Source organism: Mesoplodon densirostris, chromosome 9, assembly GCF_025265405.1.
Source record: "Mesoplodon densirostris isolate mMesDen1 chromosome 9, mMesDen1 primary haplotype, whole genome shotgun sequence".
In the NCBI taxonomy this organism is placed as follows: Eukaryota; Metazoa; Chordata; class Mammalia; order Artiodactyla; family Ziphiidae; genus Mesoplodon; species Mesoplodon densirostris.
The window spans coordinates 84,321,213-84,342,307 of NC_082669.1; the positions used below are offsets into that span (position 1 = coordinate 84,321,213).

The 21,095-nt window shown below is 37.2% G+C and overlaps 1 protein-coding gene across 2 annotated transcripts in view; it reads right to left on the minus strand.

Annotated features, from left to right (window-relative positions):
• Window positions 1–478: 478 nt before the first annotated feature.
• The window catches only part of TSPAN12 (tetraspanin 12), a 65,288-nt gene continuing 44,671 nt past the window's right edge, over window positions 479–21,095 (minus strand). For both annotated transcript variants that reach the window (XM_060107916.1, XM_060107915.1), the window contains 2 exons: window positions 18,969–19,112; window positions 479–2,014 (listed from right to left, as the gene is read on the minus strand). In XM_060107916.1, coding sequence (XP_059963899.1) covers window positions 1,709–2,014; window positions 18,969–19,112 — 450 coding nt within the window. In that variant the 3' untranslated portion in view covers window positions 479–1,708. The remainder of the gene's footprint in view (window positions 2,015–18,968; window positions 19,113–21,095) is intronic.

Below are 21,095 nucleotides of genomic sequence, written 5' to 3' on the forward strand. Positions count from 1 at the left end.
GGTTCTGATTGAGCAAGTTATCTACTCAATTTTTATTTAAATTATGGAAGAGATGAAATCTAGCAGTTGATTTCAAATATTGTATTCCTTACACTCATTTTCTTTTAAAAATTACTTTAAGAAACTGGGATATGAAAACATTGAGAAGATAAATTGACATAAATGGGCATATGTTTATATTGTATCAGACAGCTACATTATCAATTAGCACAAAAACCAAACTTGAAATGTAAATGGGCACCCCTTTGTCATTTCTCAGTGAAGGCACATACTCTTATAGATTACTTTTGGATTTTGGAAATAGTTATTATTACTTTATTCAATCATTTCTTCTCATATGTTCCCCCTTGCTAATATTTTTGAATGGTGAAAGTGCTTACAATGTATAAAAATTAGACACAAATTTTTACTCTCTAGAAAATATTTATTGACACGTTTTAATTTTCTTTCCATTTTCTGAGAAATAAACATAATACACAAAATACAGTAAAATGCACTTTTCCCATTTCAAATAAATATAGTTTACTCTTATAAAAAATTTAATAATCTGTGTAATTCACCATAGTATCTTAATCAGTGAAATAAGGCAAAGAAAATCTCTAGCTAAATTGTCACTTATTTTTATGATTCTCTCAACTTTTTGCTGGGGAAAAGGAAAACTATTCTCTGTAGAATTATACTGAGACTTGGAGAATGCCACTTCTTGTTTGGAGAAAGCAAAGATAAGTTCCTTTACAAAGTGTTTAGTGTCAAACAGAGTCTCAGTTTGGCAGAAAGATAATATCCAGGTCTTTGTTGAATGAACTAAGTTATATGTAAACTTTTTTGTTAATACTTCCTAGAGACCAGACTACATTCTGAATTATAATGATTCCTTTGCATCACACTAGTCATTTTTCAAAATTAGTGGTTAAGTACTTAAATTAACAGTTATGTATGTAATATAAACCCAAGACAGAATTTTAAAGCTCTATTAACAGGAAAGGTTAAAAACAATGCTTCTATACAGGACTATTGTATCCATTTCACAATTGTTATGCTTAAAGTTATAAGAACTGAAATCTACTGAATTATACAGACTTAACACAGACTCATATACACATATATCCCTGATCAGTTTAAGACAATGTTTAAGTTTGCTCTTGTAAGTAGTAAGAATATTTTTATTAACCAGCAAAAATCACGTTTAGGTAGTCACCAGTCTTCAGAGTGTACTTAGGTATAGTCTATTTACCCTCAAAAGAATATATCACCAAGTAATAAAAGTCATTAGTACTGTCTAACTTCCTATGTTAGCAGTTATTTGGAACTTTATATACTAGCAAGCTTATGGAAGTGAATCAAATTTACTGTAGCTCCAATCCCACAATAACATGGCTCGTTTACATGGATGCAGAAATGTTGGTCGAACTATGCCAAAGCATAAACCTCAAATCATAACTGTGTCCAGTAAAAATCTTACACAGGCTATAAAGTGGGTATTAGATCAGTCCTCAGAATTATAAAGGGCATCAACTATTGTCCAGGTGGTGCCTTATAATATATATATACTTTTCCCACTTTCTTTTAAAGGCTGGAACATTATGTGCTTGGGTATCCTTTTATGGCAACATTTTTATTTCTACACATTTCTGAAACAGTTAAGTGTGTGCTCAAAAAATTCACAAGTCCAATAAAATAAATTTGTGGTTTCCTTCTTTGACAGTCCCTATAATTCCTCCATTTCAAAGTGTGTGTTGAAGCTGTTTGCCATGGATGTGTGTTCAAAGATCCTTGACAGGCTTGGTTTCAACAGTTCCACTGAGTGACAAGGCAGGTGCTGAGTGGTGTCATTCTTCAGGGCCGTCATTTGGTCTGTCCCAGGCTCCCTTCTATCATAGTAGAGAGCCCAGAGCAGAGTAATGGTGAGAATCATGGCCAGGATCTGTGTCACTCCAATGGAGATCCCCAGAAACCTGAGCACCTGCAGTTGTTTGGTTCCTCTCAAAAAAGAATACATCTTCTTCCCACAACCCTGTAAAAGAAATAACACAGTCAATGGTACTTTGGATGTGTTACAGAGGGTCAAAATAGTGAAAGCAAATCATCTGTATCAGTTAGTGGAACCGAACGACTTGAGTTATAAACTTGAAGACAGTGACTCTCAACAGGGAACCCCTATGAGCAGCTGGAGGAGAGATAGAGGTGTGCACTCTTTGAAAAGCCTGCCCATGTGATTCTGAAGAATCTATTCCTTCTGCTGGCTTCCTCACAATCTGAAATTGAGAACCACTGGTATAAAATACAACATCTAGGGCAGGGGTTGGCAAACTTCTTTTTGTAAAAGGCCAGACAGAAAATCTTTTAGGCTGTGCAGGGCACACGGTCTCTACTGCTATCACTCGTCTCTGCCACTGTAACAGGACACAGCTATAGACAATATGTAAATGGATGGATGTGCCTTGGTTCCATTGAAACTTCACAGATAAAAAGACAGTAGGCCAGATTTGGGGCTTAGGCCATATAGATGGCTGACCCCCTGATACAGACTGATCTGAAATTTTTAAAAATAATGTGTCGTTATTATTATTATTTGTATTCACTGTTTGATTATAGCTCATTTGGTCAGAGATTTTTTCCTCAAAGATCAAGAATGTTTCCCCAGTCTGTTGCTGAAACTTGCCAGTGAGTGGAAATCAATCAGTTGCCTTCCTTCTACTGCACATGTGTGCACACACTTCTGTCCACTGCCTGTAGAAGAAATACACATGGGGGAATTTCTGTCATTACACCAAGTTTTAATTCTACCAGGTAGGGGTTTGAAAGGTATCTTTAGCTCCCCTTCAGGCTAGAGACAGCTGACTTCAAAAGATTAGCAAGGTTTCTGTTTGTGCTTAGTTTTAAGTACAAAGGCTAAGGAGTGCCTATGGTAGATATAGAAGAGAATTCTGAAAGAAGAGGAGAGGAGGGGGAAAAAAGTAAGAGAAAGAAGAGCCATGACTGAGGAAAATGGGGGGCAGGAGGAAGCAAAGAAAAGAAGGTAGAATGGGACTAACAATTGTCATAAGTTACCTATTAGGTGACCAATGCATAGGATACTTGCCCTGTCTCTAGTGAGCCCACATCATAGAAAAGATAATTCACCCTTCAAAAGGGAAGCTGATTCTAAATTAAAGTGAAAAACTAGAAAAAGTTAAAATTATAATAAAATTCACGAACTTTGTAGATTCTGAGATTTTTCTCTATTTGGATGATAACAAATTAGCCTGCCACAGTTTCATGGATGCTGCAGAAGACAGAGACAAAGGGCTTTATTACTTATAGCAATAGCCAGGGTACATGTCAGTTCCTCAAGTCCCAAGGGCAACATGAAGAAGGCCAGATGATGCCTGCACACACAGAGGATTACATTATGGGAAAGGAACTCCAAGCTTAGGGAACCCTAATATTTTATAATGGACAGTAAGTGCACCTGCTCCTTATATTGGAGAGAGACATTATCTTCATTATACTAGACAGTAAACAAAACTGCCCTCTTCTCTGAAGGGAGACACTGTCTATCTTCAAGGCTTTTTTCTATGCAAACACCCTTGAAAAGACAGTCCAGAACAAAGGCAGCCAGTGTCTCTGCTTGTAAGACACACAGAAATGCAAGAGACCCATGGAAAATTATCTCCCAACAAGAACTCGACGTTTTGAAGCTTTTATTCTGAGTTTGGGGTAAAAGTGACTCAGTGCTTACTTACCCTGCTGAGTCAGTCACATGAATAAAAGGAAATTGACAATTATTGAAATAACTGCCTCCTTGTTTTATTCCCCAGATTCCATAAGTAACTAAATCTAGGAAAGCAAGACTATTGACTCAGTTGCTAATTTGTGCATTATACTGGAGGAGAGGAATGAATAATATGTAATTCTTAGATTTCCAAAGACACTGATCAGTAAGTGTACCCTAATAAGCCATTACTCTCAAGAAATAAAAATCATGTAGAATTAGTCACAGACCCATTTCAATAACTACCTTTTTTGGTATACTATGTAATGCAAATTAACAGCAAAACATTAACAAAGTTTTATCAATTTCACCAAAAAGGAAGTTAAGATATTTATAATTAATACTACTTAACACTGGTTTAATAAAATCACTTCTCTGGTCTTCATACCTATTTAATACATACACACATGTGTGCATGGGTGCGTGCACACATGCGTGTGCGCACACACACACACACACACACACACACTGTGGGAAACCAAAATAGATGTCACAATCTCCGAAATTCAAATATTTTTCAAAGAGATCCACTCAGGTAGTCTCTCAGAGCCCATTCACTCTTATGCTTATGTGTAATTCCAACAAGCATCCTTATAGGACACCATATAGATCATGACCTGCAGAGTCAGAATTGTGAATTCAGATCCATCCTCTGCTACTTATAAACTATGTGACTTTGGGAATATTACTTAATCTCTCTGTGCTTCAGTTTTCTCATCTGAAAACATGAATGATAATAGTGCCTACCTGTTTGGGATGTTGGGAGAATTAAATGAACAAGCACATTTAAACATTTAGAATGTGATCTCATATATGGTAAGAGCTCTAGGAATCATATGTAACTGGTACGTCAGCCCACAGAAGATTAGAAAGCACACATTAAACGAGATGCAAAATCTATGAAAAGCAGGTATTAATGGACAAGGAGTACAACACCTTTTTAGAGTATAAAATACCAAAAGCACAGCATTGTGTCACCACCGAGTATTAATGAAACAGTCCTTGCCCACAAGAGCCAAGGTGGCAGTCACTGTTTCTCAAGACAGTGACGGAACTATCCAAAATGATTTTTGCCACTGAGATGATAGATCATGAGCCTCGTCATGAAGCAGAGAAATCTTTAACATAGTTTGAAAAGAGGCAACCAAAAATACTTAATTAAAAGGGTTTAGCTTCAGACATTTGGGAAATTCATTTATATTAACTTATCATTTAACATCATTGCTAAGTAATGCAGCACCAGATCATCAAATCCATCTTTAAAGAAATTGATATAAAATGGCTTTGCATTGATTAGTTGATTCCTTAACTATGTTTTCAGTATTTATTACAAAGATAGTTCTTTAATGGATAAAGAATCAGCATGGGCATACCAATATGTTGGTAATAATAATAATAATAAATTCCACAATTAAAGCTAAACTACTCATGAAATACATATGCTAATGATTCAACCCTGTGAAATCCTGTAAGTCAATTATTGTTTGATTTCTACCTTTTCAGTAGTCCCTGGTGCTTAAATTTTACCCATATAGTTCTTCCTATTGGTATAAGATCTCCCACCCCTTTAGACTAATTCACTCTAAGTTGAATGTGCAGAAAAGGTAATATTTTTTTTAATCTGTGACTAAAACAAAGCAGAGATTGATAACTAAGCTACAGTCTACTGTATTTCATATCTTGGCATCAGGTAAAGTCTCTTTCAATTTTATTTTAAACAATCACATTTACCCAAAATAAAGGCACAGTAAATAATATCATCTAGGATGGTTTGGGAATGTGATATATTAGATAACACTGAATGTTCTAGAGTGGGAGGGGAACTTGGAAGTCAATAATCCAACTTTCTAACTTGTAAAAATATGGCTAAAAAGCACTTCTACAGTGCCATCCACAAAACTGGCAGAGAAATGACCTCTGAATAGTCTCTCCCCTACATAAACAGTGAAAGCACTAGCAAAAATTGTAAGAATCAACATTTTTAGAACTCTGGAAATTATCCAAACACTTGCAGCAATCTGGGGAGCGTTTATTCAAGAAAAGCACCTGAACCTCAGTAAGAACAGCAAGCTTTGTGGCATTTTAATTTGCCTTACTCCCATCTCCCCTCCCCAGCTCTGCAGGAGCCTTGAAAATAAACAGCCGACAATTATGGTAAAAACCCGTGGTCTGGCAGCCACCAAAGGCAACAGAGTAGGGTTGGAGCTCCTTCAAAGCCCCATTCTCAGAGAATTGTCATTATTTGTCCTATTTGGTGGTTCCCTGGAAGAGCTCACTTGCAAGGCTGTCTTTATTCGACTTGACTTGCAGCTCAACCAGGGCGACAGCCTTTTCCCCTGGGAATATTTGTCAAAAGCATTTAGAGGTAACTGTTCAACACTGAGGCTGCCTGAGGTAGTGGATAAGAGTTGCACACAATGGGCTAGTCAAAAGTTTAAAAGGAAAAACTGGAGAATGTGAAATCCATAGGGGGTTTGGCAGAGCTCTCACATATTTGTGGGGGTCTAGAAAGTTACACATGTGAGTAGAGCTCTGCTCAAGCCCAGGGCTGTGCACAGGCTCAGGAAAGACCTAAAAAGGCCCTAAGATCTCACTTCTGGTTAACCTTGAGGCTCTGTACACCCTTGGCAAAGGCTGGGAGACTTACTGGTTCCAGGTATCTAAAGGAAACTTCAGTTCATTCATTAAGTGACCACTAAGCTAAGTGAGCCAAGATTTCAGTGGCCACACAGGACAGAGAGTACAGACTTTACAGAGTTAGTTCAGAAAAGTAACTAATGAGCAAACAACAAACTTTGGGGAGAGGGGAGAATCTGATTTCCAAAGTTGCCACATTTTATATATATATATATATATATATATATATATATATATATATACCTTATTCCATAAGGTAGAGAGCCATATTTGAAGTGTCATCACTTTCTTTTTAACCACTCACTTCCCTAGGCTAAATATTCCTAGCTCTTTCATGTTTTCCAAATATATACACTTCATCATCCTGATGATCTCTTTCTGGATGGTGTTGATTTTGTCAATGTTTCTTTGAAAATAAAACTGATTTCTAACTCTAAGAAACTAGAAAATGCAATGAAATATTAAGACAATCCAGGCTGTTGTGAATGGGTTTGGATGCCAGTGAAAAAATCTTTTCAGTTCCACCAGAAGGGTGAACGTGGGATTGTATCAATATTGCTCAGTCAGGACCTGGCCTCCTTAGAGATCACTGGGCCTGAAGATTGCCTCCCTGTTGAGGTGGGCAAGGGTCGTTTATTCAAAGCAAAGGTTCTAGTTAGACCCCTCAGTGTTTATAAAAAAGTCAGTCTTATTCTTTCCTCAGTTAGTTTACAAAGATCACCCCCAAACAAGACAGAATTTTAGCATTTAGTTTAGTACTAAGTTTGTTATCATAATTCATTACATTATATTTTATTATTCTCCATCAGGAACTCCTCAGAAAGAGGTGTTATCTACAGATTATTTAAAATAAATGAAATAAATTGATGTCTCTAGGTACTCTAAATTATATCCAAATGTCAAACCAGACCACCAAATTCTGCCACGCTGGAATGTATTAACCTGTGCCCTTGCATATTATTTTCCACTGAAGTGTATTTTAATGTTACTGAAGAACACCATAAGAAACTTCTCTACAAAATTTGTGGAAAATAATATTGAAGATATTTTCCTAGATAACTTAGAGTAGTAGATATAAAATCCCACTTGAAAAAAATATTTTTGGATTTTGCTCCCTTTGAAAAATTAGAATACTTGCCCTCCAAACATTAAAATGATGCTGGTGATTATGTGTCATTTCACCTGGGCTTTCAGAAAGCTCAGGGGCAAATACGAAAGTCAACCACAGTTATCCCATTTGCCTTCACATTAAGCATGTCTAATTACTCTTTCCTTAATCCTGACTTTCCATTGCTCTTTATGTAGCTTTCCCTTCCAGTTTTATCCAGCTATAATTGACACACAGCACTGTATAAGTTTAGGGTGTACAGCATAATTTGACTTACATATATCATGAAATGATTATCACAATAAGTTTAGTGAGCATCCATCATCTCATATAGATACAAAATAAAAGAAAAAGAGGAAACATTTTTTCCTTGTGATGAGAACCCTTAGGATTACTCTCTTCACAACTTTCATATATAGCATACAGCAGCATTAATTATATTAATCATGTTGTACATTACATCCCTAGTACTTATTTATCTTATCCAGTGCTACTTATTTGTATTATTCATCCATTGTATCCTTTTGTTGTATGTTGCATTAAATCCTTTAATAAAAACAGATACAAAGTATAAATATATAAATAAAAGCACAAATCTCTCTACACGGCACACAATTTGATATTTCTTTGGTGACTTAGGAGGCACTGTAGAAACCTGCAGCATACTAAGTATCATGCTGAATTCCAATGAACTATTTACACAATTACTTAAAGTTAAGGATTAACTTTCCAAAAGAATATTCCTCTTCCTGAGAAGACAGTATTTTTCCAGATTTCTGTGTATAAAATAATTGTCTGCCTCAGCCACTCTTTAAATTCTTCGTAGAAGCAGCTCCAGGGTTTACTGTCCATTCTGCATCACCCTCTTTGAAGTAATTCAGTCTGAACACAAGTTGTGAGCTTATTCTGAGCCAGTCAAATAATCATGCATAAGGTTTACACTTTTCACTGTAAACTCGGAAGTTTTTGTTGAAAAGCAAGACACTAAGTCTAGAGAAGAAAAAATGGAAATATGTCTCTGTAATCTATTGTACTGTTCATAGATATTTAGTTGCATAAACAAACATTTCTGTTGAGTGGGTCAAAAGGGGAAATAGAAATGTTAGAGTTCAAAACTGCATTCCATTTCACAAAGGTTTTTTAATTCAAAATAGGAAGGAACAGAATTGCATTTATTTGCTTTTCTCAAAATAAAATACTCTGAGTTGATTTATCCTGAATATGTTTTCTTGCTGGATAAAGCCACATTAATAACCTCAGATAATTCAAAGGTATGAATAAGACAAGTTAGCTAGTCTACTTTACTTGCTGCAATATTAAAATTCTGGTCAACTGTAAATAACAACACTACCTTTTTATCAGAGAAAAATCACTAAACCCCATATTTCCTGGAATCTATTTGAAGGTATGTCAGGATGCCTCATTTCACTTGAGGAAATTATACACTTGAAATTATGCTCTGATCTGTCTCCAAAATGAGTTTCTAAAATTAGAAGAGCCCCCGTGGCTTTTCGGTACTCAATATTCACAAGCCACATCAAAAAATTAGGCAGACTTCTAATGTGCTTATGAAGATAAAGTATAAACAAAATCTAGGTGCCAATACATGCCAGTATTGATATTCCTGTCATTGATTTTTCATAATAAACATAACTCCCAAGTTTGAAATGACTGTGTTAATTATCAGATACAAATATATAATATTCAGACCTATTTATTTTAAAATTGATAGCAGTTCATGAGTTCATGAGCTTTAAAGAGGTTGGAACAAAAGTTCTCCACTGATAATCATAAGCTCTGCAGGGAAATAAATCCTTCCTTAAAAAAGAAAAATTCAACAGCAAGTAATAAAATTCACTACAGGATTTTCTGTTCTCAAGAGTAAAGTTAGCCAAACCCATACATAGGAAATGCAGTAGAAAAAGTCTTCATGTATCTCAAAAAACAACAGGCCCTCATATCTCATTTGATCCTCACAAGTTCCCCATTAGGGAAGCACGATCCTCAAGTTTAAATGACTGTGTTTATTGAACATTTGTCATTTTCAGCAAAGATATGTGGTTATAAAGAAACTAGCTTCAGCAAACTCAGAAGGTGGTATTCTCCCTAGGGAGGTGAGGTCCAGGGGCAGGCATTCCCTGCCTCATTGAGCAGAACATGTACAAAGCCCTCATCAGAGGTCTCTCACTGGGCCCTTCTTTCCCCTAAATATTTGTCCTTAAGAAGTGGGAAGGTGTGAAAACAAGCAAAGTGGGAAACCACATGAAGTCCCCAAAACCTTGACCTAAATTCTACCTTCAGCCAACACAAATAGAACTAGAAAATGCGTATTTTCCTGTATTACTAGCAAATTTCTGGGCAATTTGGTTAGTTAAGAATCTAATCATAGATCACTAATTTTTCTATTTACTCTAATAAATATGTTAATAAGTTCCTGTTATTGTCATTAGCTATCACCATGCATTGAAGATTTGTGTTTATTATGTGCCTAGTGGTTTGCTAAGGGTTTCTTAAGTAGCTCTATTTATTTTTATAAAACCATAATGAGGTAGGTACTATTATTATCTCATTTAATAGACAAGAAAATTGAGGTTTAGAAGTGAAAAAAAATCTATAAACACTCAGCTTGCTTCTCACCATGTGCTCCACATCTTGAAATTTTAGTACCTAACTGAAGTATGGGCTTTGAAATCAAATAGATCTGAGTTTAGACACTTACTAGCTCTATGAAATTGGACTAGGTCACTGAGCCTTTCTGTGCCTCACATTTCTCATCTGTAAAATGGAAATAATAATACTGTACCTTCATAGAAATGTTTTAGGGCTGAAAGGATGTAATGTATGTAAAATGCTGCTCACAGAGCTGTGTATATGTCTCCTATTTGAGAAATCCAATGTGTACTTTTCAATCCCTAATTTACTTTAACTCTCAGCTATTACTGTAGTAGACACTACAAGCCCGCACTATTCTAAGGGTTGTAAACATGCTAATTCACTCACCAAACAACCTGAGATGGGTACTCTGGTTATCCTCACTTTACAGGTAATAAAAATGAAGCAGAGAGGTTTAAAACTTGCCCGAGGTCACACACCTAATGAGTAGAGGGAAAGTTTAACCCAAAGAGTCTAGTTTTTGGAACCTAGCCTTAACGTCTGAACCACGTTTCCTCACTAAGGAAAACTCATTCTTAGAATCCTCTCCTTCTTTGACTTTCAGGACACTGCTTTCCATTCCTTCTCTACCTACAATAGGTGCCTTCTCCACTGCCCTTATGGGTTTCCATTTTCCAACTTCTGTCCTCAGCTGCATACCTTACACCATCTCTTTGTGTGGTCTTACCTCCTCCTGTGCATGTATAGCCTCGTACACACTGATAACACCTGTAAACTGACAGTTCCCCCACCTGCTCTAGGCTGTTCTCTACTCTTCATGGTAGGTAGCATTTTCTAGGGGAACACAGCCTCCTAGCCAGAGGCCACGTTTCCCAGCCTCTCTTGCAGCTAAGCACAGCCATGTGAGCCAAGAGAATGTGAGCAGAGGTGCTGAGGGCAGAGCTTCAGGCACTGGATGTTCTCCTTCCTACTTCCTCCTCCTCCCAATTGACTGGAACTGGAGGAAAACAGGGGAGACTTTGGAAAAGACAGGTGTCATAAAAGGTGACGCTATCTCATCCCTGGGTCCCTGGGTGAACTTGTGCAGCAGGGCTGCCTGGCAGCCTGGACCAGCTGAGTGGTGCATGAGAGAGAAATAGAGTCCTACCTCATCCAAGCCATTGTATCTGGAGTTAGCACTTTCCTAAGTAGTGCACACAAACCCCAGATCTCTGGCCGAGTTCTGTCTCCTGAGCTTCATACTTCCTACTGGTTTTCTGCACATGGAGGACTTGACAGGAACCCTAAACCCAGCATTTTCAAAATGGAACTAATCAAATCCTATCACTCCCCTCAATGAACAGCTTTCTCATCTCTCTAGGGTCCAAGTCAATGTCAGGTGTCCTTGTCCTTGTACCTTCCCTGTCACTCACTCCCCACACCCACCCCAATCATCATTCAGTTCATTCTCCCTCTTAAATATCTTTCATATTCATCTCCTCCTTGCCTTCCTCAGTGGCACACCTGAATTCCAGCCCTTACAATCCCTCACAGTGAATTACCTGCACAGTTTCCCACCTGATTTCCCCCCGTCAAGACCCAATTCTCACCTCAACTTATGCTCCACAGTGCCGACCTAATGATTTTTTAAGCACAGATCTAAAATTGTTACTTTGTGCAGTACTTTTTCAGGTCAAAACATTATAATGGCTTTCATATCAGTACCTTCTAAAGGCAAAGTTTGCAAGTCTCTACTAATAAAGCACAAGAGGAAAAGTTGCTTGAATACTGAATAGGTAATAGGAAGCTCACAACTGAACTATGTTGAGAAAGAGAATGAAAGAAAAGAAGAAGGCGTTTGTGTACCTGAAGCAAAACTGGCAGAATAGTTCAAGGCCTGATTAGATCAAGTGAAGCTTGAATATAAAAGGGATTCATCCCCCCTCCACCAAGACCAAACTCATCCTACAGGGCTTCAGATGATAAAACAGATATCACCCCAAGTCCGAGTCAACCTGATCCCTGCCAGCAGTTATGGAGGAGATAATGAAGTCAGCAGAGAGGCACGAGGGAGGGTCTTTGCCTTTATACAAAAGAACCCTGAGAATGGATCTTCTTAGGTATATTCCATCTAAATAACCACTGGGCTTGAAAGCTGCCTATGGTTCACTATCTGGGCAGGAGATTCTTTGTGTGTTTATCTGAGAATGGAGCTTCATTATTAATAAATCAGAATCCCATGACAACTCTGTTCTCAGTTTTACTTTCCTAACAATGTCTCAAATTTGTGAACCTGTTTGTCACTTCATTCGGCAACTACTCACAGACTTCAGGATAAAATGCGTGTGTTAGCAGGACATACAGGGCTCTTCATAAGCCAGCGTCTGCCCTGTCCAGCCCTCCTCAGGCCTGTGCTCTCGCTGTGCTGTCTTGCTTCCAGCTCTAACTCTGCGCCGTTGCCTCTGCCTGAAATGCCCTTTTGGGCCCCATACCCCCCAAATGATTTCTGCAACTGGCTAACACCTGCTTAGCTTTAAGATTGGAGGCCCAGTGAACTACTACCCACTCTGTGTGCTTTCACTGCACATCTCAATCGCAAAGACAGTGGCAATGAAGGACTGCCCACCCAGTGTCAGGCTCCTTCCTGTGTCCCAATCAAGATCATCTCATTCCTACCTCTTCTTTTAGCCACTGATGTGAGGATCATTGCTATGCAGATGTGATCAACCTCATATCAGTGCAACTGGATGGTACTGGGCCAGGGGCCTAAGCTGTTACCTCTTGCTTCCTGCCTTGGGCTTCTCTTTCAACACTTGCCCCTAATTTTGTTTGTTTGGGGTGTGGAAATTTACTTGGTCCCAAGAAGAATCTCACTAGCAGCTTAAGAGCAGGATTCCCTGGGAGAAAAATAATCCATCCCACAACTAGGTAGACATTGCCATAAGGCCACACCCCCAATTCCCCACCATGTCCTTTTGTACCCACAATACTCTGTCATGTTTCTTCCTCTGGCTCAGAAGTGCTGAGATAATATTTCTATGTGTAGGATGTTGTGCGTGAAAATTATAAAATAAAAGTTGTTTCTATTAGTCAAAGCAGACATATAGTACTGACTCACCTTTCTAATTCTAACAAAGATGTTGACAGGGGAAAAGTGTTAATAAAAAGTGTTGAGGGCTGAGATACTTCCCCCCCCAAATTGTACATGGATTATAAAACAAATATCATTTGTCACGGACAGCAGTGTGCAAAGGAGATGGGTGAGGAAGGACCTCCAATCTGGGTGAGGGCTGAATTCTTAACTCTCAGCTCACAGAAAGGTTGATACACAACTGAGAGAATAAAAACCTCAGACAAGCCATCCCACATGGTCACCATGAGCTGCCCCCAGCTTTAACCTGGGGGAGCATCCCTGCATGTCCATTTACTATCTGTGAGCATTGGAGACCTATACACACCATCACCATCTGGGTTCTTCATCCGGCAAGTCAGGACTCAGAAAGATCACATCCCCTTCACATTCATACCCCTGCCCTGTTTCATCTCTTTATTTGTAACGTAGAGGTTTTCTGTTACTCAGAAAAGAAATAAACAACCTTCTAAAGAGGCAGAAATGGTGTGGAGCAAAATCATTTGCCACAAAGGAAATTATTAAGAGTATTTGATATTCAAACCCAATACGCCATGGAACATATCAAGACTAAGCATCCAAAGAAAAAGTGTCCCAAAGGCACACAGCTTCGTAGAAACCATCTTTCTGACCGGCCCTTACATAACCTCTGTGAATAACTATTCTGAAGAAGCAGTCAATCTCTTTTAACAGTAGTTTTTCTCCTAACTACAAAACAAAGAAATGTGGTTTTGGAAGTATATTTTACTTGACTCTCTCCCTCTTGGTTTTACATTTTGAGTTGGTCCATTTGAAGTAGGGCCTGTTGTGAGTTTGTTTACATCCATTTATTTTTCTTGAGGTGGCATACAGAGGAGGAAAGTGCCATTTCAGTTTCTTTGAGGAGGTGTTTTTGCTTCATTTCCTATCTGAGAGCAAACACTGCAACTATTCCCTACAACTGTGGTTCTTCACACTTTTAGGTATGGAGCCCCAAGAAAAGCTGATGAAAGCTATGGATCCTACTCACTGAAAAATGCATATAAAACATCAAAAACAATTTCAACAATACCACTTTTCTCTTGAAGCCCATCCAAGAACACAGGTCCATGGGCAAGGGGTTAGAAGTCCCTGTTCTACCAAAACTTTTTTTCTACCTTTTCTACTTTTTTTCTACCAGGCTTCTTTATTCTTTCTCTCTTTTTATTCTCCAGTCAAGTCTAGAACTTTAGTAACTGATAGGATGGAAAACTCGGCAGGTGAAAGAAGGAAGAGACGCATCTCAGTCCTGTATTTTACCAACTTAAACTCTGAGTCTGAGGTTTTGCTGAAGCCAAGTCTCACACCCACTATTTAGAGAGTGTGGTTACACAAACAGTCCCAAATTGCAGGGTAGGAAGCAGTCAGGAATCATTGGTCCAGGCCACCTCCAGGGGGGCTTTTACGCTGCAGTTCCCCAGGCTAAAAAAAATACTCTTCAGTGGATCTTTGCATGGCTGGATCCTTCTCACCAACTGGTCTCGGTTCAAATGTCACCTCCTAAGACAGCCTGTTCCTAAACATCCTATCTTAAAGAATTCCCTCACCAGTAAAGCCATTCTTTAGCACATGACCCTGTTCAGAGTCTTCAAAGTGCTTACCGCCACCTGAAATGATTTTTTATTGCTGTTTTTTTCTTGTTAAATGTCTATATCCCTAACTAGAACATAAGTTATACTGGAGGAGAGTTTTTTGTCTGAAATATTTTCCATGGTATCTTCGGCGTTCACAATAGCACTTGGAACCCAGTAGGTACTCAAAACTGTTTGAATGAATGAATGGGATAGAACTAAATTGAGGGTCAGAGATAGTTTTATCTGTGGAGTTTTAAATCTATACTTTTATACGAGATTTTATACAATTTATACTTTTAAATCTATACTTTTATACAAGTGGGTAGCTCATTATGGATATTTGAGGAGCTGTGTGCCAAACCCAACAATACCACTGATGGAAATGTTTTTAAAATGTGCGATTGTTGCTATATTTCCGCTCTGTCATTTTTCACAGATTTCAAATATGTCATAAAATATGACATATGGGTCAGGGACCATGCAGGCCACCAGATGGTTGAGAATGATTTATTTCCTTGATTTCAGACTACTGAAGAAAGACTACAGGAAGAAAATCAGTTCTTATCTCTAAGCTTACAGAATATGAAAGATAAAAGGGACCTTGAAGTTCATCTAGTCCAGATTCACCCTTAATTTAAAAATCCATTCTACCCACCAATGACATAGTTATCTGACCTTGACTTTAATATTTTTAGTGATGAGACACTCACGATTTTACAAGAGAACCTTTCTCACAACTGGACGGATTTTGATGAGCAAGGTCTTCCGTCTATTGATTCAAAATTTCCTTCCTGTAACTTCTGGCCCTTGGAGCAACAATGAATAAGTCTAGTTCCTGTTCGGAATGATGAACTTTGAAATTTTTGAAGGCCTCTAAAATATCTCCTTTCAGTACTTGCTACTTCAGAATAAATTTCCCAAATACCAACAGCTGTCCCTCACTTGTTCACCCTTTCAAACCCCTCATCTTTCAGGTGGATGATCTCTGGGCACACTGCAATGAGGAAACGTATGTTCTCCTGGGCAAAGTGGAATTAAGTCTTATTTTTAATGATAGATTTAATTGTACTTTTGCCATAAAGCTACTAAGTGATCCACTTTTGTAAGTCAGCTATGCACATAATTATGCACTATGTTACCAATATCAGCATCTGTTATTAATTGTAAAATGCAAAAGCATATTACTCTGATATAATGAACCTCTGTCTCTGCTGGAAGTCTGTCTAAAGAACATCTCGTAACTGATAATGTCAGCTTGCTTTTCAAAGTCTTTTGATGAAAATATGAGAAAACTTTTAAGATAATATGGGCCATCAATTTGCACTTGCACAATAGTGTGGTTTCTTTTAATCTTAAAATTCATGTAACAAGCAATTATAGACATCCTGAAATTAAAGTGTCTCATTATGAATACTACTAGCAAAAGTGAATTGCATTTTTAAAGAAAAAAATTTTATTAAATGTTTAATTGACTGCTTTTCAACTAAATAATAAAACTGAAGTGAATCTGTCCATACTCAGACTTTGTGGGAAGATACGGTAAATTCATTCATGTTTTGTCATTCTTAGGATCAATACTGGTTATAATCATGTTACCAGTATGAATCACTAAAGAAAGTAGAAATTATTATATATGTAGCCCAATAATTCCCCATATTGACTTGCCACTCCTAAAAACTAACAAACGGATTAAAGTTCACACTAGGAAAGTAGACAGGTTTCAATTCACATGTCTACACTTACATCTATACTGTAATCCTCTGGGGTTTTTTGGTTTTGGATTTTTCTGCAAAATGGTTTACTATCCCAGGAGGAGGTTCTCCCTGGGGCTTACATCTTAATAAATAAATGTCTGTCTGTAATCATCTGTTTTTTAAAACCTAGTGGTAAGTTATAATGTATTTGAATATCCACAATTACATCTGCATCTAATATTATCTTAGAAATATTAAGCTTGATTTCCTGTTTTATGAAATCAATAGGACTTTAACTGGTGAACTTGTTAGGTAACCATCCCTACTACAGACACCAACCAATATTTACCTTTCACTCAGGAAAAAAAAAATGTAACATAATCACTGAGGAACTCAGAGACACTGACTCAATAATCCTTCATTTAATATACAATATCTTGTATATTTCTTTTCATTCAAAGCCAGAATGCTACTAAGCATAATATGTTTAAAATTAACATCCAAACACAATACTTCCCAGTAGTGTGAGGCATGACTATAAGTATTTTGATTATCTTTTAAAGTAAACACCTGAGTTATTCAGTTGCTTCAACAATTCTTGTTATGAGATCAATTTCATCCCCTCTAAATTCATATGTTAAGTCCCTAATCTCCAGTACCTCAGAATGTGATCTTATTTGGAAATAGAATCCTTGCAGATATAATTAGTAAAGATGAGGTCATACTGGAGAAGGGTAGGCCCCTAGTCTAATATGACTGGTGTCCTTATGAAAAAGGGAAATTTGGAGACAGATGCAAACAGGGAGAATGGCATGTAAAGACAAAGGCAGAGATCTGGGTGATGCTTCTACAAGCCAAGGAACACCAATGATTCCCAGCAAACCACCAGAAGCTGAGGGAGAGGCATATGCCTCATATGCCTCAGAAGGAACCAACCTTGCTGACACCTTGATCTCAGACTTACAGCCTTTAGAACTGTGAGACAATAAATATCTGTTGTTTAAGTTACTCACTTTGTGGTACTTTCCTGCCCTAGAAAGACTAACACAATTCTGAATCTCTTAAAGATTTTTGGCACTCCTCTTTGTGGCCTGCCTTCAGAGCCCAAAGCACTTTATTTTGGGTATCCTTAAATGTGGCAAAGGCTTGTCCTCTAAGATGAATTTTTTAACAGTCAAAAGCTATTCATCTCTAAGACATGAATAAAATGAAACATTTGTGTGGGTAATCCAGCATCTTTTTCAAATTCATTAATTTACACTATAAATTAATAAAGCTGATTTTCGTGCATCTCTACAACTGACTTTGGCAGACAGCCTAAAAGATGTTTTGAACAATAACAGTATTTCTAGAGAAAAACAGATGTGTGTGTGTGTATGTGTGTATTATATTATGAATGGTGTAAATTGTTACTTTATGTTAATATGATTTGTGGTACCCAGATACTTGACTGGTGATGTATCTGGGAAATGATCCCAGCCCATCAGCCTGAGCAGCTTTCCTTCCACCTGATTTACATTTTGAGCTTCCATTCTAGATCAAGACTACAATAAAGCCTTCTATAAAGATGGAACTGTCTTATATCTGCGTTGGCCTACACAGGAACTGCTAGTCCCAAGTGGCTGTTGAGCCCTTAAAATGTGGCTAGTGCAACTGAGGAAATGCAATTTTTATTTTATTTTATTTTAATTGAAATAGCCACTTGTAGCTATTGGCTACTCTACTGGAATGGTGTAGTTCTAGATTTTAATTTGAAAATAGGATTCCTCTGCTAACAAAGTTTGAAAATCACCATTAAAAATGAAGGAATAGGAAAACTTCTGCTAACAAAGGAATAACGGATGATTCTGATGAATTCTCCCCGAAAACATAAATATGCAAGTTTCTTAGCCATTTGATAACTGACTTTAATCCCACTGAGCATCTAACTTCATTAAATCAGCTAAAACTAACATCACTGATCATTAGCCAGCAGGGGGACCTGAAGAGACGAGAACAGCATTTTCTCTGGAGAGTAGAAGGGTTTTTGGGGGTTTTTTGGGTTTTGTTTTTTTTGGGGGGTTTTTTGTCCACTCCCCACCCCCATGTTTTAGTCTATATGGAAGCCCTAAATACACATTCTGCTCAAGAACTGCAAACCTTGTCTTCCCGAATGTCCAGAGTTAGTCACACACTCTGCATGCCTGTTTTTAAAGCGCTCTTAGGAAGTGGCAATAGAGCTTGGTTCTAGACAATACAGTTCAAAATCCAATTAATTCTAAAACCTAGTCTTTCCAAATTTACTTTGTTAAAATGTGATTAGTATTCAGATTTTTATATTAACTTTTAGCTTTGTCCTCTTTCTCCACATTTCAGAGGAAAAAAGTTTTTGGGTCCCTCATATTTAGACAGAAGAGGAAAATTGCATTGGCATGTTGTTGATTCTTTACTTCCATGATAAGTTAATGACATATGGCCTTACCTCTTGATAAAGGTCACTGAGATCTTCCTGGTGGGCCTGTTTGGAACATCCTGGGAATTCCCTAACACAACAGGAATCTGGGGGCCAGTCCATTTCTGTCATTTCCAGCCAATCGGTGAAATAGACAACTCCACAGCACTTGAACTGCAAAAGAATGACTGGTCAGGCTCAGAAACAACAAAAATATTTTCTTAACTTATGGGAGACTGAACGTTAGATTTCTTAAATATTTGTACCCAGAGCTAAAGTCACTTCTGTCATCACCTAATGATATGTGCACATTTTATGTTGACAACAGAAATGTAATAGAGGACTCCATAATGGAACAATTCTGAACAATAATGCCCATAACACATGAAGACAGATCAGGCATGACTGAGTCTTACCTCCCCCCAAATGTAAAATCCTCTACAAGTGATCATATAGCAGCAAAGTTAATACACACTAACAAAACAAATAGCTGAAATCTTATATTTAACATTAAACCTCTAGCTACTAGGGAATAGTTGATCAATCTATTTGCATATTGCCTAGTTACCAACTTAACCGCTTAACAAATTCAAATATTATATTAAAACTTTCCGTAATCTCTGTAGAAAGATTTGTGGCCAACAGCCCACATCACAGAGATTACCCAACTCAATTCATTAACTAGTAAATTTCCAAAAATTTCTGAGATGTAAACATAGGTTTGGTCAACAAATTTTTATTCAACTGAGTGAGAATCTTGAAAAAAAACTGTCATATTCTATCATCATAATCTCAGAAGAAATGATGTGTCTTTAGTGTCAGTAAAGTTGGATTTAAGACAAACTATGTTGTCTTTGTTTCTTTTCAGTCTCATTTCACCAACTATTAACAAAAACCTTCTCTGGTCAAAGTTTAGAAACCCTGCTTAAGGACATATGTAGATTAGATTCAGAGTAATTAACTATGAAAACTTTCTGTCCTTGGGTAGAGGGCGGTTACTCTCCCATATAGTCAAAAACAAGGGTTATGTACAGGCAATCAAGAAGAAGAATTTTGCCAGGAGTGACTGGCTTTGCAAATTATGTAGCCCAAAAGATCAACCTGTGCTCAGGATTAACACTGTATTGTAAAATATCACAATCCACCATTTCAAAATTTCAACTAAAATAAACTTTAAAGAATTCTGAACTTCTTATGTAAAATGAAACAAGGAAATACAGAAAATGATTTTACATTTTTTCACTTGCTTAAATATCTAATTTTTAAAGAGAAAAAAAAAATGGTCATGAAGAACCTAAGGGCGAGATGGGAATAAAGACACAGACCTACTAGAGAATGGACTTGAGGATATGGGGAGGGGGAAGGGTAAGCTGGGACGAAGTGAGAGAGTGGCATGGACATATATACACTACCAAACATAAAATAGACAGTTAGTGGGAAGCAGCCACATAGCACAGGGAGATCAGCTCGGTGCTTTGTGACCACCTGGAGGTGTGGGATAGGGATGGTGGGAGGGAGGGAGATGCAAGAGGGAAGAGATATGGGGATATATGTATATGTATAACTGATTCACTTTGTTATAAAGCAGAAAATAACACACCATTGTAAAGCAATTATACTCCAATAAAGATGTTAAAAATAATAATAATAAAATAAAAATAAATGAATAAAGAGGAAAAGATCATCTTGAGTACTATAAATGATGAAATACTGATGCTATGAGTAATACTAAGATTTTCCAAGAAATTTTTTTAAAAAGTTTAGTATTTCCCTCATATAAATTTGTTCTAAAATCCACAAATATACCACAAACATCACCAATTAAGTCAAACATAAGTAAACTTCATGTATTTTATTTTATTTATTTATTTTTTTTGTTGTTGTTATCTAAATTAATAGATTTTATTTTTTTGAGCAGTTTTAGTTTTACAGAAAAACTGAGCAGAAAATACAGAGTTCCCCTGTACTTACCCCCGGCACCCCCCACCAGTTTCCCCTATTATTAACATCTTTCATTATTGTGGTACATGTGTGATAATAGATGAGCCAATATTGATAATTATTATTATTTTTTAACATCTTTATTGGAGTATAATTGCTTTACAATGGTGTGTTAGTTTCTGCTTTATAACAAAGTGAATCAGTTATACATATACA